The 20,467-nt window shown below is 39.4% G+C and overlaps 2 protein-coding genes across 3 annotated transcripts; one reads left to right on the top strand and one right to left on the bottom strand.

Annotated features, from left to right (window-relative positions):
- Positions 1–452: 452 nt before the first annotated feature.
- LOC115421846 (protein bicaudal D homolog 2) lies at positions 453–15,007 on the bottom strand. 2 transcript variants are annotated; one of them, XM_030137810.1, is made up of 10 exons: positions 14,857–15,007; positions 13,415–13,745; positions 11,680–11,892; positions 11,415–11,567; positions 9,806–10,321; positions 7,949–8,833; positions 7,185–7,364; positions 5,667–5,818; positions 4,043–4,403; positions 453–2,964 (listed from the first exon to the last, which is right to left on the bottom strand). In XM_030137810.1, exons 2-10 carry the CDS (start codon positions 13,664–13,666, stop codon positions 2,959–2,961), a joined length of 2,718 nt encoding a protein of 905 aa, XP_029993670.1. In that variant the 5' UTR covers positions 13,667–13,745; positions 14,857–15,007; the 3' UTR covers positions 453–2,958. The 2 variants fall into 2 exon arrangements, with proteins under 2 accessions (XP_029993670.1, XP_029993671.1); XM_030137811.1 differs by lacking the exon at positions 14,857–15,007 and adding an exon at positions 14,759–14,777.
- A 125-nt stretch (positions 15,008–15,132) lies between these two features.
- On the top strand, positions 15,133–18,251 carry apex2 (APEX nuclease (apurinic/apyrimidinic endonuclease) 2). The gene is made up of 6 exons (XM_030137837.1): positions 15,133–15,484; positions 15,616–15,699; positions 16,034–16,214; positions 16,448–16,591; positions 16,802–16,871; positions 17,029–18,251. Exons 1-6 carry the CDS (start codon positions 15,370–15,372, stop codon positions 18,130–18,132), a joined length of 1,698 nt encoding a protein of 565 aa, XP_029993697.1. The 5' UTR covers positions 15,133–15,369; the 3' UTR covers positions 18,133–18,251.
- The last annotated feature ends 2,216 nt before the right edge of the window (positions 18,252–20,467 follow it).

The raw sequence follows: 20,467 nt of genomic DNA, 5'->3' as shown, positions 1-20,467 counted from the left end.
GATGGTCTCCATTAAGATTAGAGCCTCATTACCCAAGTTTTTAACTGTGAAGGTGTGAGTTTAGAGTTAAAGGCTTTCTGAGATTTAGTTTTATAACATCCAAATATAAAATGGTATCATGATAATCTTATTACCATTTTATGCATAAATACAACTATTTTTTGCCAAGATTCTCCACAAAAAAAGGAAAATTCACTTTTTACTTTTCAACTCTTTGTTTGTTCATTATATTACCATTCTAAAGCAGCTTATGATTAACTAGCAAATAATTAAAATCTAAGCAAGTATAACATTGTGTAAACTGTCTTTAGCAATTTAATAACCATAACAAACAAACTATAAAAGAATAGACACCCCTGTGTGTGCACAACGATAACCTGACAGCTTCTCATTTCTGTTCTTATCTAATGTAGGGTGAGTTTGTTTGCACAAATCAGACCATAAACATCCAGTACAGTGTTGGCTTGTTTTATTCTTCATGACAAAAGTGATTCACAGGTCAATGAAAGGAACTTGCATACACGTAAAAAGTTGAGGACCACCAAAAGTGTTTGACTGAGTGTGTGCATGTCATTTTCTAGAACAATTTACACAGAATGCAGAACACATAAATACAGTTAAAATATTATACAACAGTGGTAATTAAATTAAACATCTGCACAGAGTGAATTAAATAGATTAGGAAATCCATTTACAACCTTCAGTGTAACAACACATTGAGTTAAAGCATTTTCACTTCTTAGCAGGAGTTTTTATACAGTCAGAAATCAACAGCCTGGGTTCCCCTGGATGGAAAAAAACAAAACATTGTACATTACTGCATTCAGTCTTCGTGCAATAGTCATTTTCATTTTATGAAATTGGCATAAATTGTGATAATTCCAGGGGAAGCTTATGTCAAATGTAACCTAATGATACATTAGTTGACACTAATTAAATTCTATAAGGGAAATAAGCTAAAATGTGAAAATATTCTAACAAAATGAGATATCGTTTCATTCAGTGTGAACTGTCCTTCATCAGATTCTCCACAAGCAAATAAAACAAACAGAATTACAAGTACAGTGTTGAATAGTAGCCTTCATTTAGAAAATTTGATGTAGTCTAAAACCAGACAAGATCAAAACCAAGGCACTAAAACAAACAAATCAGCAGGTTGTGGCTTCTTCTAAACCACAGGACAGGTAAGCTAAAAATAATCACAAAAACTCAAATTTCCTTGCATTCACTTCTTATTCTTTAAACAGCCATTTCCAGCGGTGGTCTGAAAGATCATGATTGGTCTTCATCAAGTCACTTTAATTGAAAGGTCTCTCTCACTTAGTTTGACAAGTGGCATTAAAAAGTGCCACATGTAACTTTATGCGCTGATGTTGTCAAAACAGGCATCAGTCTATTTTACAATTGGTCAAATGTTTGCACCAACAACAGGTTTGTTTTAATCTTTTCTGTGCATTCCAGGCCCCATGTTTGTGGAGCTCTGACTAGCAAAAATTATGTTTTTTGCATTCAATTGTATTCTGCTATCAGCTGTAAAGCACTGTATAATACTTTCCTAAAAAGTGTAACACATTACTTATTTACAAGCAGCAACCCAACAGCAGCTTGATAGCACTATTAGTATTCCTAAGTGAGTACAGTAGATTCTGTAGCCACAGGAAAAAAAAAAACAAGCTTGTCATGACAACATGCTTACTTTGGTAGCACATAAAAAGCATGGCAACACTGATGAAATACAAAACAATGTTTGTTGCTTAGCTGATCAAATGAGAGAGGAGGAAAGAGATGCTAAATGGGAGCTGTCACCATGACTATGTAATTGAGAGTAATGAGCATGGGCAAACATGTTTGCATCAGATTTGAGTAAACCTAAGCCACTTCAATTCTGGAGCCTGACAAGAAGAAGAGTACACTGCCAGTCAGTGTGATATTTGAACCTGTGCCACTTCTGCATCAGAGGACTTCCACAAGCTGCTTATGGTAAGAGATGCTAAAGTGACTGTGGTAAAATAGCTGCAGCCAGCCACTGATATTAACAGAAGAAAAGTGAAGGTATGTTTTGGAACCTACCCTAATCTTAAAGAACAACAGAAGTTCAGAGGCACTGTCCTGACTTGGTCTGCATAGTTTGCAAAGTAAGATGCACATTAGAGATCTCCACCTCATGTACTTAATAATTCTGTATTTGACCTGAGATGGTGTACTAATGGCTGATCTTTTTCCATCATTTAAATGGCATGTTTACTGACTTCTAGTTAAAGGGAGTGGCTGAAAAGCCAAAGCCGAGGGGCCACACATGTCAAAGGATGTAACAGTATTATCAGTAGCAGGGAGGAACTTTGAAACGATAGCAAGCTCGACTACTTACTACTTAGCAACTCTATTAGTAAGGCTGCAGTGCTCTATAAAAACTACAGTCTGGTTATCACTAATGATCTAATATCTTACTGACACTAACATATGCCACACAGGCCTGACAAAGATGCCAGACTAAAGGCAAAGAGGGTAAAGACTTGAAACAGGTCATAGCCTTACATAAGAGTCTGGGGACAGTAAATACTGCACATGGAAAGTGTCCTTTTCAGGAATAAATACTGTCAGTGGTTCATCACAACACATAGCGTCAAAAGACCAAATGGAAATTGGAACCAATTAGGACAAGACAAAGTCAATGAAGTCACAAAGCAATGAGCAGCACATTAGGTCTCTTCATCCGTCACCAGGCTGCATGCAGGTTTCTCTGTTCCAAGCAGAGAAAACCAAGAGGGCAAGATGAGAGATTTTTTTTTTTTTTTTTTTTTACTTAAAATCCATGGTTCTGGTGGGTAGAGTGGGGAATGTAGCATCAAATCTGGGATGAACAGGATGTCTTGAGTCAGGAAAGGAAGGAGCCAGGGAGTCAACATGAAGACAGGTCCTTATGGAGAAGAGGGGGTTTGGAGTAATGGAAGGAGTGTTTCAGCGCTACAGAGACAGGGTGAAAACAGAGACAAAAAAAAACATATTTAGTAAAAAATAAAATGAACAACATAAGAGGGGAAGGTACTTAAGGATAAACAGGATCAACACAACAATATATCAACAGATATATCAGCAAATTCTTGGCTCCCATAAAGCTGATGGATCAAGTCACATAACAAAGATGGAAAACAAGCATTAACTCCAATGATACTTCAGAGCTAAACTAAATTTGTGTAAAAACCCTTTTATTCCAAATATTAATGAAAACTTGTTTGACCTTTATCAACCTTGGAGCAAAAATCTATTGAACACATTATCGCCTACGAGATGATTTAGAGTGTGAGCTCCGGGCCCTTGCAGATGCAGCCGCAGCTTTATTACCAGAGCTTTTAGCAACATTAGCATTGGTTTCCTCGGTGGTTCTGCTAGTGGAGGCAGATATTCTACGTCTAGACTCCCTACAGATCCCAGTCATCCTCGTCTTACCCATTGGATGGTGAATGTCAGTAGATGTATTTGTCAGGGTTGCTGAAGATTTAGCATTTAACTGGCGAGAGACCACATCTGCCTGAGATGTGTTACTACATGCAGCCGCTGCCTGAACAGAATTAGACCTGTTGGGAAAGTGTTGTTTTCTACGCACAGACACATCTACAGTTGCCTTCGACTCAGGCTTCGGTTTACTTTCACCCCAAGCTGCAGATGTGTTAGGATACACACACAAACCTTTAGAAGAGGTTAGATTTTCTATGGAAGATGAAAATAAAGAGGGTTTTAGTCGGGATGCGGGTACGACACGGGTTGTGATGAAGGTGTCCTGGCGTGCAGGAACCGAAGCTCTCCGACCTGAGGAACCCTTCCTTGAATCATCTACTTGTGCTTTGACCAGTATCTCACTCTTCACAGAACTGGTAGAGCCTTTTCGAGCTGCAGAATAGGCAGAACCCGCCTCTGTGTTAAAAACATCACTGACACTATGACTTCTAATGAAGGTGGCGTCCCGTGGGAGACCTCTGCCTCGGTGAGACCTGCTGCTTGTCTGGGTAGAGCTGTCAGAACAAAAAGAGAGAGGGGTTCTTACTGGGCTTGTGTGGAGGCTTCGGGTTAGTGCTCGCAGGTGGTGTGTGGCCATCGCTGGAACACTGCTGCCAAGAACGGGACTGGCTCGTGGACTGCTCCTCATCGGGGGTCGTGCAGGACTGCTTCGGGGGCTTCGAGGGGCCCGACCCGATTTGGTGCCCAACTCCTTAGCCCGGGAGCGGCGGGGGCTGCTGTTTAAGCTGTGAGGAGACATAGGGGCTTCTAGATCCTCCAGACGCTGAGTAAGAGCCAGTTTCTGCTGGATGGCCATACGCAGCAGGGAATTCAGTGTCTTCTTCTCATCCTCAGCTGCTGCCAGCTGCCTCTGCATCTCATCCAGCTGAGTGACATATTGGTCACACCTGAGAAACGCACACACAATGGAAAAGATGCAACATGCACAAGCAGGGAAAAAATTATTAAAGTACTAAGCCAGAGCAGGAGCCTGGTTAATAGTGAGGAAAACAATAACTTCAAACAATACAATTTTAAACAAACATTACTAATGCAACTGAGGACCATTTTGATAACTGACTCCCACAGCTCTTTTTGATTGAATAAATTACTTGTTACATGTGAAAAAGTAAATTGTATCTATACCATGTCATTGAAATGTTTTTAGGAGTTTTTAAATTTGGAGAAATCAAATCAAAAACTTGGGCAGTAACTTCAAATTCTCATAGCTTTTGGTTGTCAACAGCAAAGACTGGCAATAATAGTGGCGTGCAAATGACTATGACAATAAAACTGTGATATATTCACTGGTGCTTGAGTTAAAGAATTTAAAAAAAAAAAAGTCCTGTCCACTATACACATGCAGTCATCTCAGCTATCCACATGATGGCACCAGAAACTCAATCATAAAGTAGAGGATCAGTTGAACCTCTAATCTTTAGCCTGTTGCAACAGACAGTAGGAGTCCTTGACCGCTCCAATCCTTCTTAAGACTAATCAAATACCAGCTTATTTGAAATGCATAACTGTCTGGAGAGTCTAGACACATGTCGATAATGTCAGTGTAATGCATGTGCAAGAAGATTCTCAGGCAGTTAATAAAAACAATGCACACACCTACACTGCTTATTACAAAGAAAGAATCAAACCAGAGGACACAAGTGCATATAATACACAGCATTACCCATGCAAACGGATGCACAAGTTCAAAAGAGGTTAGTGATTAGTGAGTGCAGTTGTGGCTGGTCAGTTTAATTCTAGACAGAACCTTTCAACCCATCTCCCGCCGACATGAGGTTTCTCCTTCCCTAAGGTGATTGGCCTGATGGGACAACTGTGTCCTTGCCTCCTTTCGTCAGCACAGGGCAGAGCATGTGGTTTGTAATCTTCACGTGAACTAGTGGATTGTCCACAGGCGCAATAAGCAAGGTAATCTCATTACTTGAGTGGCAGCAAAAGCTGTACCACAACAAGAGCACCATTACTAAGAATGAAGAATAAGCAAAGAGGTTGAGACTTGACTATCAAAACTAATTAACAAAAAGTCTGAATTTTATGAAGACCATAACCAATCTACTGTTTCACAAGGCCAAAAATACTTTCAATATTATTACACTATAATACTTCTTTGTACCTACTCTTTTGTTCTCAATGTAATGAAAAGGACTTACCGACTAGCAAACATGACTCGGAGAGAAGAAAAGGTGGCAGCATCTTCCTTCAGGGCTTTGAGCTCGTTGCGTAGCTTTACCATAGTCTCTGACACCATACTTTTCTCCGTCTCATACTTGGTTTTCAAATTGGACAGGGCTAACTCTGCAGTCTGCAACGGCAAGCACAGACGAAGTTATATCTGTATCATTATATGGAGCTTGTACTGGAAAGGATCTGGTAACATCAAAAGTATCATGATACAGGAGTTCAATTTAATATATTGAGATATTTTGCAAAGTTTTTAATTTAATTTTAATGTAACAGTCATAGTATGAAGAACCCATCATCATGTGCATAAAATCTAAGTTTTAAAAAAGCCTCCTTTTTATGCAAACAGGACAGTGGGATGTGCTTTTTCATTTGTCACAGTCCCTGTAACATCCAAAAGCTCTACTTTTTGTGCAACCTGAGCGACATCTGGCTGTAACATAAAAACAGAAATCATTTTTAATTGAGTTACAAATTGTGGAGTTAAAAACAATTACAAGTTGTGTTTTTAAGAACTGGTACAGTCTCACAAAATATGTATTCATAGTTAATATGGATTTCTAAAAACTGCTTTAAATATATACACCATACAATGCCTTTTCCCACTTAGAAAACGATTAACAGTAAGCAATACATTTACTTCAAATTCTTAGTACCATTATGATCATAAATTCTGATGTAGGGTAGAAAACACCAACCAAAAGCAAAAGTTAGATACATTTTAATCATTCTGTTTTTTTCCCAGACTATAATACACAATCCTTTCAATGCAATAAAAATATAATGTGGTCATAAAAGACCCCATTAACCTTGAGTCATGTCACAATAACATACTCTCAAACTAGAGCTGGAAAGATCAATTAAAACTTATTGATGTTACTTTTACCCTAGATTTACAGATATGTGGCTTGAACCCAAACACCAGTATTAAAGAAAGCTGAAGTTTCTTAAGCCTCAGCCTTCAGAATATAAACAAGTGACTGAATGTGAGACTGGTGCAACAGCACATTCCCTTTTAGAGTTTAAGTGTGTATGTAAATGCGAGTGACAACTCAGCGCATGACAGAAGGAGGTCACAGAGAGCTTGACGCACAGGAACAGGAGGAGGGGAAGGACTAAAACCTCTCAGGAGAGTAACATCACACTGTACTCAAGGTACATGACCGTGAACACTAAAGGGACTGTCTAGACAGATGATACAGGACAACCATACTGATTATTTCAAGATTATGCATGGATTATCCTGAAGAAACACAGATTAACTCTGTCACTTTAGATGATGATTTTAGATTAAGATAATCATACTGAGAAAAATGAGAAATCTTTCAGATGACAAATTATTGAAAAAAAAAAGAAGCTATGCATCAACTATATACTTAATACACAGGTTATGTTGGCAGAAATAAAAACATGGAAAGATAAACACAGATCATGCTAAAAGATTACAAATGAGCAGTGTATGAGGGCTGGTGCTTACTGGGACTTACCTGCTTGTTAGCCTTGAGAACAGTCCTTAGAGTAGCAATCTGTTCTCTCTTCGTGCTGAGGAGGGACTTGAGTTTTAGTACCTCCTCCAAAAGGCTTTCGGCATCCCGTTCTGACTCTCCGCTAGCACTGAGCCCTGAGTAAGGCATCGCACCCCTCTGACGACAGAGGTCCACTGCCACCTGAGGGAGGATGAGGACAGTTCAATATGATGTAATATTTACATGTTTATCTCTGTGGTATTTTACAATTTTTTAAACGATTGCTCAGGAAAAAAAACAAAAACATTTGCATGTGTTTTTATATGTTATTATGTATATGTTATATTATAAAGTACCACATTACCAAAACTGGTTTTATATGAAATACTCTTAAAAATAGAGGAAACCTCATCATGGGGTTCTTAACTGGACATTTTTAGGACAGCAACTTCCCACTGTTGCAAACACTAACAGATTTCTGTAGTAGAAGTCTGAACTCAACTTTGCCCTCTGATAATCCAATCCATTCAAACCCAACACACGTGTTAACAAAGCTCACGCCACACATTGGATTTGTACTGGTGCGGAGCTGCTCAAGCACATTGATCAGTCTGATCCTAGTATTGGTTTAAGCAAGAAACTTGTTAAGGATGGAGAGCTTTCAGACTCCAGGACCAAGCAACTTAAGAGTTACGTAAGTTGCACTGATTATGACTTTTGCCACATAGCATGTAGCAGTCCAGTGATAGCTGGAAAAATGTTGGACAGAAGCAAAGATTTCTTACCCGGAGGTGTTTGATCTGGCAGCGGATGACAGCTACCAAGTTGCGCACATTGGAAGGGTCCCTGAAGTCCAGGGTGGGTGATCCAGGGCAATTAGGCGTGTCTCCTGCACTGCTTCCTGCACTGTCCACCTCTCCCATGAACTGTAATGCTGCAGCTTTGGAGATGAACATGTCATTGGGGCGCTGCTTTTTCTGGGTGCTATGCTGGGGGTAGACATGGTGTGGTCTTCGCCCACTTGCTGCTCCACCACTTGCCCGGGCGCCATCACGATAATAGTCCAAAGTGACTCGTTTGGGTGTCAGGTTGTTGCATACGCAGATGTGGTGATACAAGTTGGACAGCTCCTCAGAGAAGGCCAACAGCTCTTCTTGGGCAACACTCAAGTGCCCTTCTGAATCAATTGCCACCTTCCTTGTGGCTCCAATCTCCTTCTCTAACTCACTGATGCGTTCCTGATCCTGCTTGCTGGACTTGATGCACTGGCGGATCTTGTCAGCCAATTCCTGGGCCTCTGCCCTCCAACGATCCTTCTCCTGCTTGTATCGCTGCTCTAAGGTGTTATAACGAGTCCCTGCCTGAGACAGTTCATCTCTTAGCTTCAGAAGCTCTTCACTAGCTGCCCGCATCCGTGCCTCCAGCACCTCCTTGCTCTTGGTGTCCACCTCGTAGTCAAAGACAGCATCGTCACCTTCTCCATTCTCTGTCTCATCATCAGCCCTGTCTTCTGCTTCCTGATTGTGCTGCTGGCTGCTCTGTACAGCCTCCAGCTGCTGGGTGAGAGATCCAACCTTGTCCTCTTGCTGACTAAGTGCCTGTTTAGACATTACCAGCTGCATCTGCAGTTCCTCCACTTTGTTAGCCAGGCCTGATTTCTCTCGTTCTGCCTATGTACATAAATTAAAAAGGATAGAAAGTTTGAGTCACAAAATCAATCTTCTAATAAAACTTATAAAAAATACATTAAACACCAACATCACAAGTGCAAGTTGGAAAACATCAGGTGATACAAAGAAAAGCTCTATAATAATGGCATTAGCAAGTTACATAAAACAGCTTTGTATTCCAGCTTAAAATCAGCTCAATAGAAGCATTTTTTGCTAACATAAAATAAACTAAAAATTAAAAAACTAAACAAAATAAAAAATAATAATAACACGTCTATTACTATGTCACAAACAAAAATCCATCTTATCTTCTGATGCATTATTTATGAAAATCAATTACTAACGCCACTCACTTCCACACACCCCACATCTGTTGGGTAGGACCATGATAACCCAACCCCCATTTAAGTGCATCATAAATAATATATTTCTTTTAGACAAAGAAGAATGACAGTTGAACACATTTTCAATTTATTTGAGAGCATTTTTTGGTAAACTATGTATTGTATGTGTATCTGGTGTTCATTCATTTTCAAATAATCGTTATTTGGTGAAACAACCTATGATAAAATGCTGAATTTGTCAGATGGGTGTCATTCATGTAAAAGTGCTCTCATTCATCAGCATACAGCGGATGTGGTCTAAAGCAGGAAGTAGCACACATCCCTGTCAACAGCTTAGTCACACCACCAACTTGTCTGACAACTTCACTACAACTTAATAAAAAGGTGGCATCATTTGAATATAGCATGGTCAGAAAACTAATCAAGGATTAAATACATACACATTATATTAAATAGATAATATTCATAATTTTCTGAGGATGAGTATTTAGTTGCACACTGGAAAGCTAGTGTATTTAAAACATCTTGTGTTTGTATATCACAGCCAAAGATGCAAAGGCAAAAAAAAAAAAAAAGTCAAACAGATGCACAATACACAACTCAAAACACTCCAAATTGTGCTGCTTACCTGTAGGAGTTGTTGTTTTAGTTTTTGACTATCAGAAAAGTGTAGTTCACTCAAGAGGTCTGACACCAACCCAGATGCCGGAGCACGCAAGAATACATCACTGTTGCGAGGAGTTGAGTAGCGATGGATGAGGCCGTTACTTTTGGAGCCACCTAAGTGAGGAGGGCGAGCAGAACTGGGAGCAGACCCAGGACCATTGTTATAGCCACTGTCCTGTTCCTCTCCCTCACCTTCACCTTCTCCCTCTCCCCCCTGGCCCTCCTCCTGGCTATCATCCAGCTGATCCAGGTGGAGTTCCAGGTTCCCTACTGAGTCAAAGGGATTGAGGGTCAGGGCAGAGAGCTCTCTTCGCAGACTGTTCTTCTGCTCCCTCTCCTCCTTCAGGGCTTCCAGGGCCTCATCCAGCTGCCTCTCTGCAATCTCCCTCAGCCTCGCTGCCTCATCCAGCTGTGCACGCAGCTCGTCCTGCTCCTCATTCTTCTGGGTCAACTCCAGCTTGATTGATTCAAATTCAACCTGAAATATGTTAAAGAGCACAATCAAAAAACTATTTTCTTAAGATGTTCTAAAACCTAGTTTCTTCTTTAAATGGTTTTGGTGTTGTTAATTTGGTCCGACAGTCTACACAAATGAAATGAAATGAAATGTGAATAAAAATAATGTTCTAATTGAACCAGATTAAACTGTTATTGAGAAACATGATTATTCAGTTATTTAATTCAACAGACAGATGAACATTCAAATCCCTATTAAATGCCTACCTTCAAACATTAGACAAGCATCTACCTCTGCTCACTGGGTGTAGTGTTCCCTATACGGTTCAGTTGTCCCTGATATAGTTACTCTGTCAGCTGCTGCGATGGTGACTTAACATGCATGTGACATGCATCTGCAGTTTACAACTTAGTGGTAGGTTCATACCAGTACCCTGACAAACAAAATAGTCTTACCTCACATCACGTCTTGCACCTAGCTTTTCACTTGCTTGCCATTAGACAATGTCTGTACTTCTGTCTTTGAAATTGTCATCAATTCCAGAGCAACACATAACCTGCAGTTAGTTTCCCTAAACTTTCAAGGGACATCCTGTACTAAAAATTTTTTTTTACTCTTGTACATAAGGAAGCATTTCATTTATGAAATAGTTAGACTGAAACCTGGTTATTGGCAACTATAAACCAAAATTCCCACTGAGATTCTTAATCACAATTCATTGACAAAATGAGGAAAAAAGACATTCAGAGGATCATTCTAGTTTTCTGCCATATGTAAAAGCAATCATTGCTAGTCTGTCCTGTTCCTTTAACACTACCAGTTTTACAACCCATTTGTGAAGATATGTCAGTACACCTGTGAAAGAGATTAGACATTTGCAAGCAAATATGTTTTCCCCAGGATGGAAACAATAAACTTTCAAAAAAATTTAGAACTAATAAAAATACAGAAATAATCATAAAGACCAGCAAAGCAAAGATTCCTCAATAATCAATTTTTAGACATACGTGCTATGTCAATTATTGTGGACATTTCCTAATTCAACCATCAGTTCTAATTACAGCTATGAGGCAAATCTACTCTTTGTAAATCTGTATCTTGAGTTATAACTGACCTGGTTTTCCTTAAGCACGGACACCTGCTTTTGCAGAGATATGTTTTCTTCTTCAAGCTCGCCATTGTCCTGCAATTGGCGTAGTTCACGTACTTTATACTCTTTCATCTCATCCCTCAGATGGCCTTTCTCGGCCTCCAGACACTCACACTCCTGTAAAACAAAATCCAGTTACATCTATGCAAAGTAGAGTAGTAAATGTTATGCACCCTGAAAAGGCGTGATGTCACATTTAATTGTATATAGGAAGTACAAAGCTAAATACCTTCTTCAACTGGGTGGAGACGACCCCCAGTCTATCGATTTCGGCATGAGCATTGCTTAGAGCAAGGCGTGCTTGCTTCAGCTCTGCCTGAACCTCCTCCATGCGGGTTGCCATGGCAGCCTCCTTACTGGCAGTCTCCTGCAGTAAGCTCTCCTCCCGGCACTCTCCATCAGCAGCTGCACGCTTCTGGCTGCTAACAGAATCTGCAAATGCCTTAAAACACATAGAAAGGTTAAGGTAAGGGCAAACTATGCAATATATGGAAGACTACATATTACACACGTGGACTAAATTAATACTACTGAAAGATGCAGTCAAAACAAGAAATTCAGTCAACTTCCTAACAAAGGAAGAAGCTTGTGAAAACCATCACCTGGCATCTGATCACATCTGTCAGGAAATAGCTACAGTAACACTCTAGACCTTTCATTTGCATTTTAAACACTGTTTAATGCTGTGCTTCCATCTTATCTAGTAAGTGTGATAAACGTAATACGCTATAATACATAAAGCATTTCACCTCAGTTTAGCATAATCCGTTAATTTGCAAATTATGCTCACTGACTCAGATAAAAGTGTTAAATACAACGAACATGTAACTACTCACGCTCAGCTAAACACAGTGTTGTGGTTACATAATGCTGTTAATTCACAACATACAAGTTTGCTCCCTCCTGGTGTTATAACCCGTCCAAAGATGGAGTAGGTTAACTGCCAAGAAATTGGGCTTATACAGATTATGTAAAATAACTAAAATTCTGTACCAGTATGTCCCTTCAGATATAAGAAGCTTTGATGGATATTTGGTTTTATAACATTAAGATAGATCAGAAGCAGGTCTTAAAGCATTTTGGTCGTACTTTAAACAGGTAGAAATGGGACAATTACAAAAAACAAATCTGCTAACAAATTCATTCATGCTAATTCCAGCATTAGTAAAAAAAACAAAAAACAAAAAAACTCAACCTGAACATGAATAAGTGAATATGGCACATTTTACAGAGTACATCAGTCATTCATCACTATGTTAATGTAAGCAAGGGCATATGAATGTCAGAACTATTTTCATGAAATACATCCTTAAAGGTGAAACTTTAAAAATATATCAACATGGTGGTTGTCCCCCTGTGCTGCATAAAGGTTTATTATTAACAAAACATATAAGTCTCTGTAAAAAAAAAAAAAAAAGAGTAGTTTTTACAAACAGTTGTAATTGTGATAACATATGTTATTAACCACCTGACTAAGACAGTAATCTATCCTTTGGCACAGTCTAAATGAGATAACAGATTCAGCTCATTATAAAAAAGTGAGTAACTCACATCTGGATGAGATTCTACCAATCTGAATCATTGAAGAGGCCTCCTCTGAAATGCCATGTGCATCAGATGACATTCGAAGAACAAAACTGACTCAGCATGTAATCACAAGTCCATTCAGTGGAAGAACAATGAGGTCAAAAATCTAACAGAGCTATTAGTGTTGTGAAAAGCAAGACTTGAGGGATGAGCATAAGTCATAAGAATGCCAAAGTTCATAGATGTAGTCTATGGTGTACAATATGTAGCTATAAAGCCAAAATAACAGACTGTCTAAAAATAGTGCAGTTTTAGATCACATGAGCAGTTTTGTTTCATGAGAAAAATAAAGCACTTGCTTTATCTAATGACAGAAATGAATAATCTTGAGTTTTTTATATTTTCTAAAAAGAACAACAAACACGCTATATTCCTACCTCTCTTAGCTGCTGTAGCTCCGTTTTGAGGGATTCATGCTCTTCTTCCAGTTGTCTGTGCTTCACCTTAAGGGCAGAACTTTCCTCCAGCACCACTAGGCCATACCGGGCTGCCTGAAGCTTCTCCTCAGTGGCCTCCTGAAGCTCCAGAGTCAGTCTAAGCACCTCAGCTTTTAAGTCTCCACTCCCCATCTCTGCCTCCTCTACTCCCTGCACTGCTGCCGCTGCTGGGTCTGAATCCGCCTCCAGCATCTCTGCCTGGCTTCCCACTTGCCTGCCAATGTTCAATCGGGACACCTGCCTTCTTCACTCCTCCACTCTCATTACTTCACTATGAAAAGGCAAAACACAAAGATGGTGGTTATATAAAATACTTACAACAATGAACAGACAACAAAGAGGTTTTGTTTCTGAGATATATTATGACACCACTTTGGCAAGACGACACGATCAAGAAATAACTGAGTGAGTGGTTAAGTGGAAAACATTTCTTTTCAATTCAGAAGCCAGTAATTAATAAAAGTTACGACTCACGATTTCCACAGTTAATTGTGTTTACGAATATTTTTAGCTTTCTAATGCCAACAACAAGCCTAGTTGACTATAGTATGACGGCTCTCTAGTAAGCCAGGCATTTATTTGCACGTACTGAAGTATTTAAAGAACACCACTGACTGTTTAAGTCCCTGAAACAGACGTTCACTGAACTGCATTACAAGGCAAGACTACACACACTAAAGGTCAACTTTATTACGTTTTAGACCAGCGGTGTAACATCTCTCAGAGTATGTATAGGGTTACTAATGGTATTACAACATTTGTGATCTCAACAAAATGGCCCAGAAAACACATGCATTAAGGTTACTTGACCATCAGTATCGATTGGGTGGGGCAGAGATCCCCCATTTCCTTATGTCCTCTTCTCTGACCGAAGATGGAAACACTAGCCACCGGCTGTCCGGTTACAAATGATGTATCCTGTGAGCATCTGTTCCTCCCTGGCCACACACCAATTCAATGCATTGGCTTCATCAGAATATAAAAAGCGAGTGATGTTTAATATCTACAAACTCATATGTCACCCGTTTCCACTTAAGAGTTAACCAAACTGGCAGATAGAATATATTATTACAACATACAAATAGTTTAACGATGCCGGACTGGAAACCGCACACGGATGTCGCCGGACAGGCTAGCATGAGTAGCCTTGGCCTGATGTGCGCAGTAAGTAACATCATAATGATAATAGAAACATCGAGTTGAAAGAATCAGCTAGCTAGCCTCTTGGCTTTGTGGTTAGCAAATTCTTTAAAGGCTTAGCGGAATGGCCAGGGTATCAAGTGCCTGACGCGGGGTTGTTCTGTTGTAACGTCAGTCGTGTCCAGGTCAGACAAGCTAATTAGCAGAACAAACTATCGCCGTTAGCCAAAATAGCCACTCACCCTCTGGTTGTATTTAATGATAAGGCACGGCGGTCTCCTCCGAGCGATAACCGGGGACTTCCTTCTGAAGCTCGCAGCAGAACGGTAGTGTTAGCTAATCACGCTAGTAACCACGGGCAGCAGGTTACAGCCGCTTCTGTTCCTCCCACCCGGTTCTCTCGTTTCAGTGAGGTGAGGCCGACTGTCAAAAGCGCGCCGAAAACGTGAAAGCACGATGACCCCCTCTAGCTTTTCAATTGAGAAATGCAATTACACCGAGTGGCTTTCTTTACAAGAGAATATCTTTAAGCCACTAAATCCGTACTGTCTATTCAAGTATAAAATTTGTCGTTTATGATATCATTTTAAAAACTCCTAAGATAAAAGAAAAATAATGAAATATTGCTGAAGAAATGCACTTCCGCTGAGACTCCAACGACTTCCGTTGTACTTCCGGGTGTGCACATTGGTAGGAATGGAGGAGTTTACCCGCTCCATATACTGTAGTAAATAGAAGCGTTGGACATTTACACAATGAAGATCGTCACCTGGAACATAAATGGCATCAGGACTTTCAGAGGCGGCATTAAAAAAGCTCTTGATTCTCTGGATGCGGATATTATCTGTCTTCAGGAAACTAAAGTGACAAGTTAGTGAATCTTTACAGTTTTGAACGCGGGTAATGTGATTTGACGTGCAACTGAGTGCTTACGGAGGATTCAAAAATTCATCCTTGAATTGTTTTTTCTTTTTTTTTTTTCTTTTTTTTTTTTTTAACAGGAGACTTACTTGATGAAAGAACGGCAATTGTCGATGGCTACAACTCCTATTTCAGCTTCAGCCGAGGACGTAGCGGATATTCAGGTTCATTGCACTGTTATTCATTCATTCAACCTTTATTTTGTGTATATTAAGGTTTAACACAGTCGACTAAAACAATAAAATACACAATCGTGATAAAATAATAGGGCCTTAAGTAAGCTTAAATCATAATAGTACTAATTAAAGTGTAACACAAATGAAACAACTAAAACAAGTCTACTCTCTGATGTCACTTCACTTTGAGTGTTGTATCTATTATTATTTAGAGTCATTTCCAATTATTCCAAATATCCTTATTGACCCATACCTGTCTTCTGGTGCTACAGACAATCTAAATTACGCAACCCAATTCACCTCTTTCTCCTGGCATGCACAGGGGTTGCCACTTACTGTAAGGACAGTGCCACTCCGTTTGCTGCTGAGGAAGGTCTCACAGGCCTGCTGACCAACCATGAAGGTCCTGTCCGGTGTTACGGTGACCACACTGAGTATTCTACTGAGGAATTGCAGCTTTTAGACAATGAAGGACGAGCCGTTATCACACAACACAGAATCATGTAAGCACATGACATTATATTTTGATATTTCTCTGAGGAAAAACGTTACTTAATGTGTTGCCTCTGTTGCGGCACCTAAATATGGTTTAAGGTTATTGTCACAAAATTATGATACATTTTGCATGAGCATTAATCATAATCAAGTTGAGCCACTTCTGTTAAAACATGGACTGGCTGTAGTTTTAAATATTCATATGTCTAGTTTTTATGTTATTTTTTTCTTATCCCTACAGGTGTCAGGACCAAGTGAAAACAGTTACTGTAATCAATGTGTACTGTCCACGAGCTGACCCTGAAAAACCAGAGAGAAAGCAATTCAAACTGCAGTTCTACAAGTTGCTTCAAGGCCGGGCAGAAGCCATTCTGAAAGACGGGAGGTGAGACATTACAAAAAGTTTCAAAACAAGAACAAAAAACCTTGTTGTTAAACTGTGGTGCAGGTGTATCCTGTTGTTGCAGACACATTTTAACTCTGCAACTGAAAATCCTCAGTATTCATTTGACCTTGAACAATCGCATGCATTCATGAATATTGGCAGTATATTACATAACTAACTGAATTCATTCTTTTGGTTTGTTCATTTCAGCTATGTGATTGTTTTAGGTGATATAAACACATCTCACCGGACGATAGACCACTGTGACCCAAGTGACATTGTGAGTAATACATTACTAGTGTAATATTAATATGTTTACTTGTCTTTACTTAAAATGACAAAGGGCAGTGCTATGTTCTTGCCAAATAAGAACAGCATAATCATACGCATCATAATAGTAATAATAAGACTTTGTTTATTGTTTTACTCATCTATAGGATGATTTTGAGGAGAACCCTGGGAGAAAATGGTTAAACTGCTTTTTGCACAGTGACAAACAAGAAGAAGAAAGTACTGATGAGGAATATAATGAAGCATACAAGCTGACTTCAACCCATGATGGAAAATTTGTGGATACCTTTCGTCATTTCCATCCAACTCGCACCAATGCCTTCACTTGCTGGTCTACTCTCACTGGAGCACGACAGACCAACTATGGCACACGTATTGATTATATATTTGCTGATTGTCAGCTTGCAGAAGAGCAGTTTGTGGCAGCAGACATCATGCCAGAAGTGGAGGGTTCAGACCACTGCCCTGTTTGGGGGCAACTGAGCTGCTCACTCCTACCCAGCTCCAAAAATCCTCCACTTTGTACTCGATTTCTGCCAGAGTTTGCTGGCAAGCAGCAAAAACTTTCCCGCTTCCTTGTTAAGATGGACCAAAAATCAATTCAGTCAGAGCAGAGGAATGAACTGCCTGGATCTCAAGAGGAGGAAGAAAGAAGGGAGAATTTAAACCCCTCTGGAGCAGGTAAAAAACGAGTCCTAACAGCAGAATCAATTATCCCAAAGGGGAAAAAAACAAAGACAGCAAAGGCTGCTTCAAAGCCACAAGGAAGCCTTCTTACATTTTTCAAACCTAAGATCACAAATGTTCTTCCTTCTACTGAAGCACCTGAAAGGCAAAAAAATCTTGATCAGGATGAAGTCACCTCACCCCAAAACCCTTCAGTCAAAGGCAGTGTCACTAAAGATGCTACACTTGTCCTGGATGGTTCAGAGCAACTGTGCACCAGCAGCTACCCAAAGGACAATGACCAAGGGACAAAAGTAAAAACTCCACATTTAACATCACAGCCTACTGTGGGGCCATCAGATACCAAGAAAGGAGCATCCTCAGGGTTTTGGAAGTCACTGTTTCATGGACCACCCCCACCGCCCCCGTGTAAGGTCCATGGAGAACCATGTGTGCTTCGTACTGTGAAAAAGGAGGGGCCAAACATGGGCAGACAGTTCTTTGTGTGTGCCCGTCCTCAGGGACATGCCTCCAATCCGGAGGCTCGTTGTAATTTTTTTGCGTGGGTTGACAAGGGCAAATGATATAAGACTACTAATTGTTTTTTATAGTTAAACCTCTGATACACATGTCTTCTCATTGCAGATTTTTATAGTGATTCTGTGTTGTCTTAGCCAACTAATAAAACATCATACTACACTGAGTTTGGTTTCATGTTTTTTGTTGGGGTTTTACCAGTGGGATAATGAGTAGGTTTCTGTAATTTTTACCCCTTGGCCAACTTCTGGCCGAAGGGTTATTGTAATAGTTTTGTGTTCTCTGTCCATCTGTCTGTCTATCCATTCAGTGATGTAATTCTATTATCTGAAGAATGCATTGAGATATTGCACCAAATTTATGCTATAGATGCATCTTGGCATGGAGCAGAAGCCTACTGAAAATAGGTCACCTATAGGGCTGTAGCTCAACAGAATCTTACACTGTATTTGGCCAAGAGGTATTAAAAGTGTGCTGCATGTTATGTTATACACCACACTGTCAAATTTAAGGATTTGGAAAAAAAAAACCCTCAAATGATGATGACAGTGATAGGGTGGATATAAATCATATTGTTGAATGTAATTCACTTCAGTTATATTCATGTAGCTCAATATCACTAATCAGAAATATGACTTTAAGCACTTTACAGTGTATGAAATATACAACATGCTGTTATTCCTGTATCCTTTTTTTAAAGAAGGAAAATATTTATTGAAGAAAACCTTAACTGGGAATGGTAGAAACCTCAGGAAGAGCCACTGAAGAGGGATCCCACTTTAGGGTCAGACAGAGTGCAGTAGGTGGTGTGTCCACAGACATGGATAAAGCACTGAATACATGGGATTCATAAATATTATATACCACAGGAATGCATTAAGTGTAGGTGTAGTAACAAGCAGATCTTAGATTTTGTGTCGTGTTAAGTGAAAATATGAAATTATGAAAAAGTTTAAAATACAGATACACTGATTTATCAGTTGCATGGGTAGTTTTTGCTTTTGGGCCGTCATTGGCCTATAGGTGATTGGAAAAAAAAAAAGTCTGACTGATGTTTATCTGTTATAATCCATTGCAATCTGTCTGATTGTATCTTAGCCATGGCATCAGTCTACAGCTCTAGCCAATCTGGTGTCCATTCAGTTCTGTCCAGTGTAGTACCATGTAATGATAAAATTTCATTCTTGAATCTTCAGTGGCCTGCATTGTTTGCAGAGTGTGCAGCTCTGATGGTAACTATGGGTGGACACTGAACAATTTATTTGTTAGTTATATTTATTATAAGTTGATTGATATAAACCATAGGCTGTATCTATTCAACACATTTATTATTAATATACTGCCTACAATCCAAACTGTAAGGTTCCCTATTGGGTTTGGTGCACTGGTGGTTAGCATGTTAGCAGTTAGCAGCAATACAAAATGTTCCAAAAACATTGGCATCTGCTATCTAAATGTTATTTTATCATTATGAGCATCAGACCACAATTTCAAGAGTAAACATATTATTTGAAACACCCATACAGTGCTTTATCACATTTGATTACATGTTAATTTTATTTTGTAACTTTTATTCTCACAAATCAGTCAATTACCATGTTCACATTTGCCTCCCTGTGGAAGAAAGCATTGTCCAAATATTAAAAAATCTTGTCTAAAAAGTGGGATTTGACAAACAAAATGTAAACAATAGAACATAATATGAAACGACGCATGTTTTTTAATAATACATATTTTCTTATCACTCAGACACGGTCTCCAGTAAATGGAGATTAATGTCAAATTCACTAGAAGTTCTATTCAGGAAACCTGGTCAAAAATATTCATCCATCACTCATTCTATACTGATATAAGTATGGCATTAATCTTTTTAAGTCTAACAGTGTCTCCTGTCATGAAGCTTCTGAAGGATTATGGACTGAATATTTAATGATTACATCTAAAACTGTTTTCTCTTGGACTTTTTCAGTGCATGTCCCTGGGTAAAAGAAAGATCAGTAAATTTAATATTCTATAGATTTCTGCCCTCTAGATGGCAATAATAGTGAGGTTATGATACAAAGATGAGGAACATAGGAGAAATTAAAAGCAACTTTCCACAGCAGCACATGCTCTTGACAGTATCAGCTGTCCAGCCACATTATATTCATGATGTTCAGCAGTTTCTAAGAGTATTTCATTCAGAATTCACATTTCAGTATTAGGCCTTGATTACATTAGAAAGATAATCCTCACAGGGTTCCAATCTGTACAATTTGATTACAGTGCTTCATAAAGTAACAGAGCCTCACATGTGGCCTGATCATTCAGTCGAACCAGGGAGTGGCTTGGCTTGTGACATGGCAGGAAATTTCTTAAGGCGCGCAATTACTACCTCCCTCC

This window comes from Sphaeramia orbicularis, chromosome 7, assembly GCF_902148855.1.
Source record: "Sphaeramia orbicularis chromosome 7, fSphaOr1.1, whole genome shotgun sequence".
Classification (NCBI taxonomy): domain Eukaryota; kingdom Metazoa; phylum Chordata; class Actinopteri; order Kurtiformes; family Apogonidae; genus Sphaeramia; species Sphaeramia orbicularis.
Note: the sequence above shows the minus strand (reverse complement) of the source record. Positions and strands in the feature narration are given on the sequence as shown.

Bases quoted from the DNA above. Each gene is read 5' to 3' on its own strand.
- LOC115421846 (XM_030137810.1), bottom strand. From the start codon at position 13,666: ATGCTGGAGGCGGATTCAGACCCAGCAGCGGCAGCAGTGCAGGGAGTA. The intron at 10,322-11,414 runs GTCAGTTATAAC...AACATATTTCAG, and splicing joins CCGTGCTTAAGGAAAACCAG to GTTGAATTTGAATCAATCAA. The intron at 5,819-7,184 runs GTAAGTCCCAGT...TTGCCGTTGCAG, and splicing joins TTCTCAAGGCTAACAAGCAG to ACTGCAGAGTTAGCCCTGTC.
- apex2 (XM_030137837.1), top strand. From the start codon at position 15,370: ATGAAGATCGTCACCTGGAACATAAATGGCATCAGGACTTTCAGAGGC. The intron at 16,592-16,801 runs GTGAGACATTAC...TGTTCATTTCAG, and splicing joins GCCATTCTGAAAGACGGGAG to CTATGTGATTGTTTTAGGTG. The intron at 16,872-17,028 runs GTGAGTAATACA...ACTCATCTATAG, and splicing joins ACTGTGACCCAAGTGACATT to GATGATTTTGAGGAGAACCC.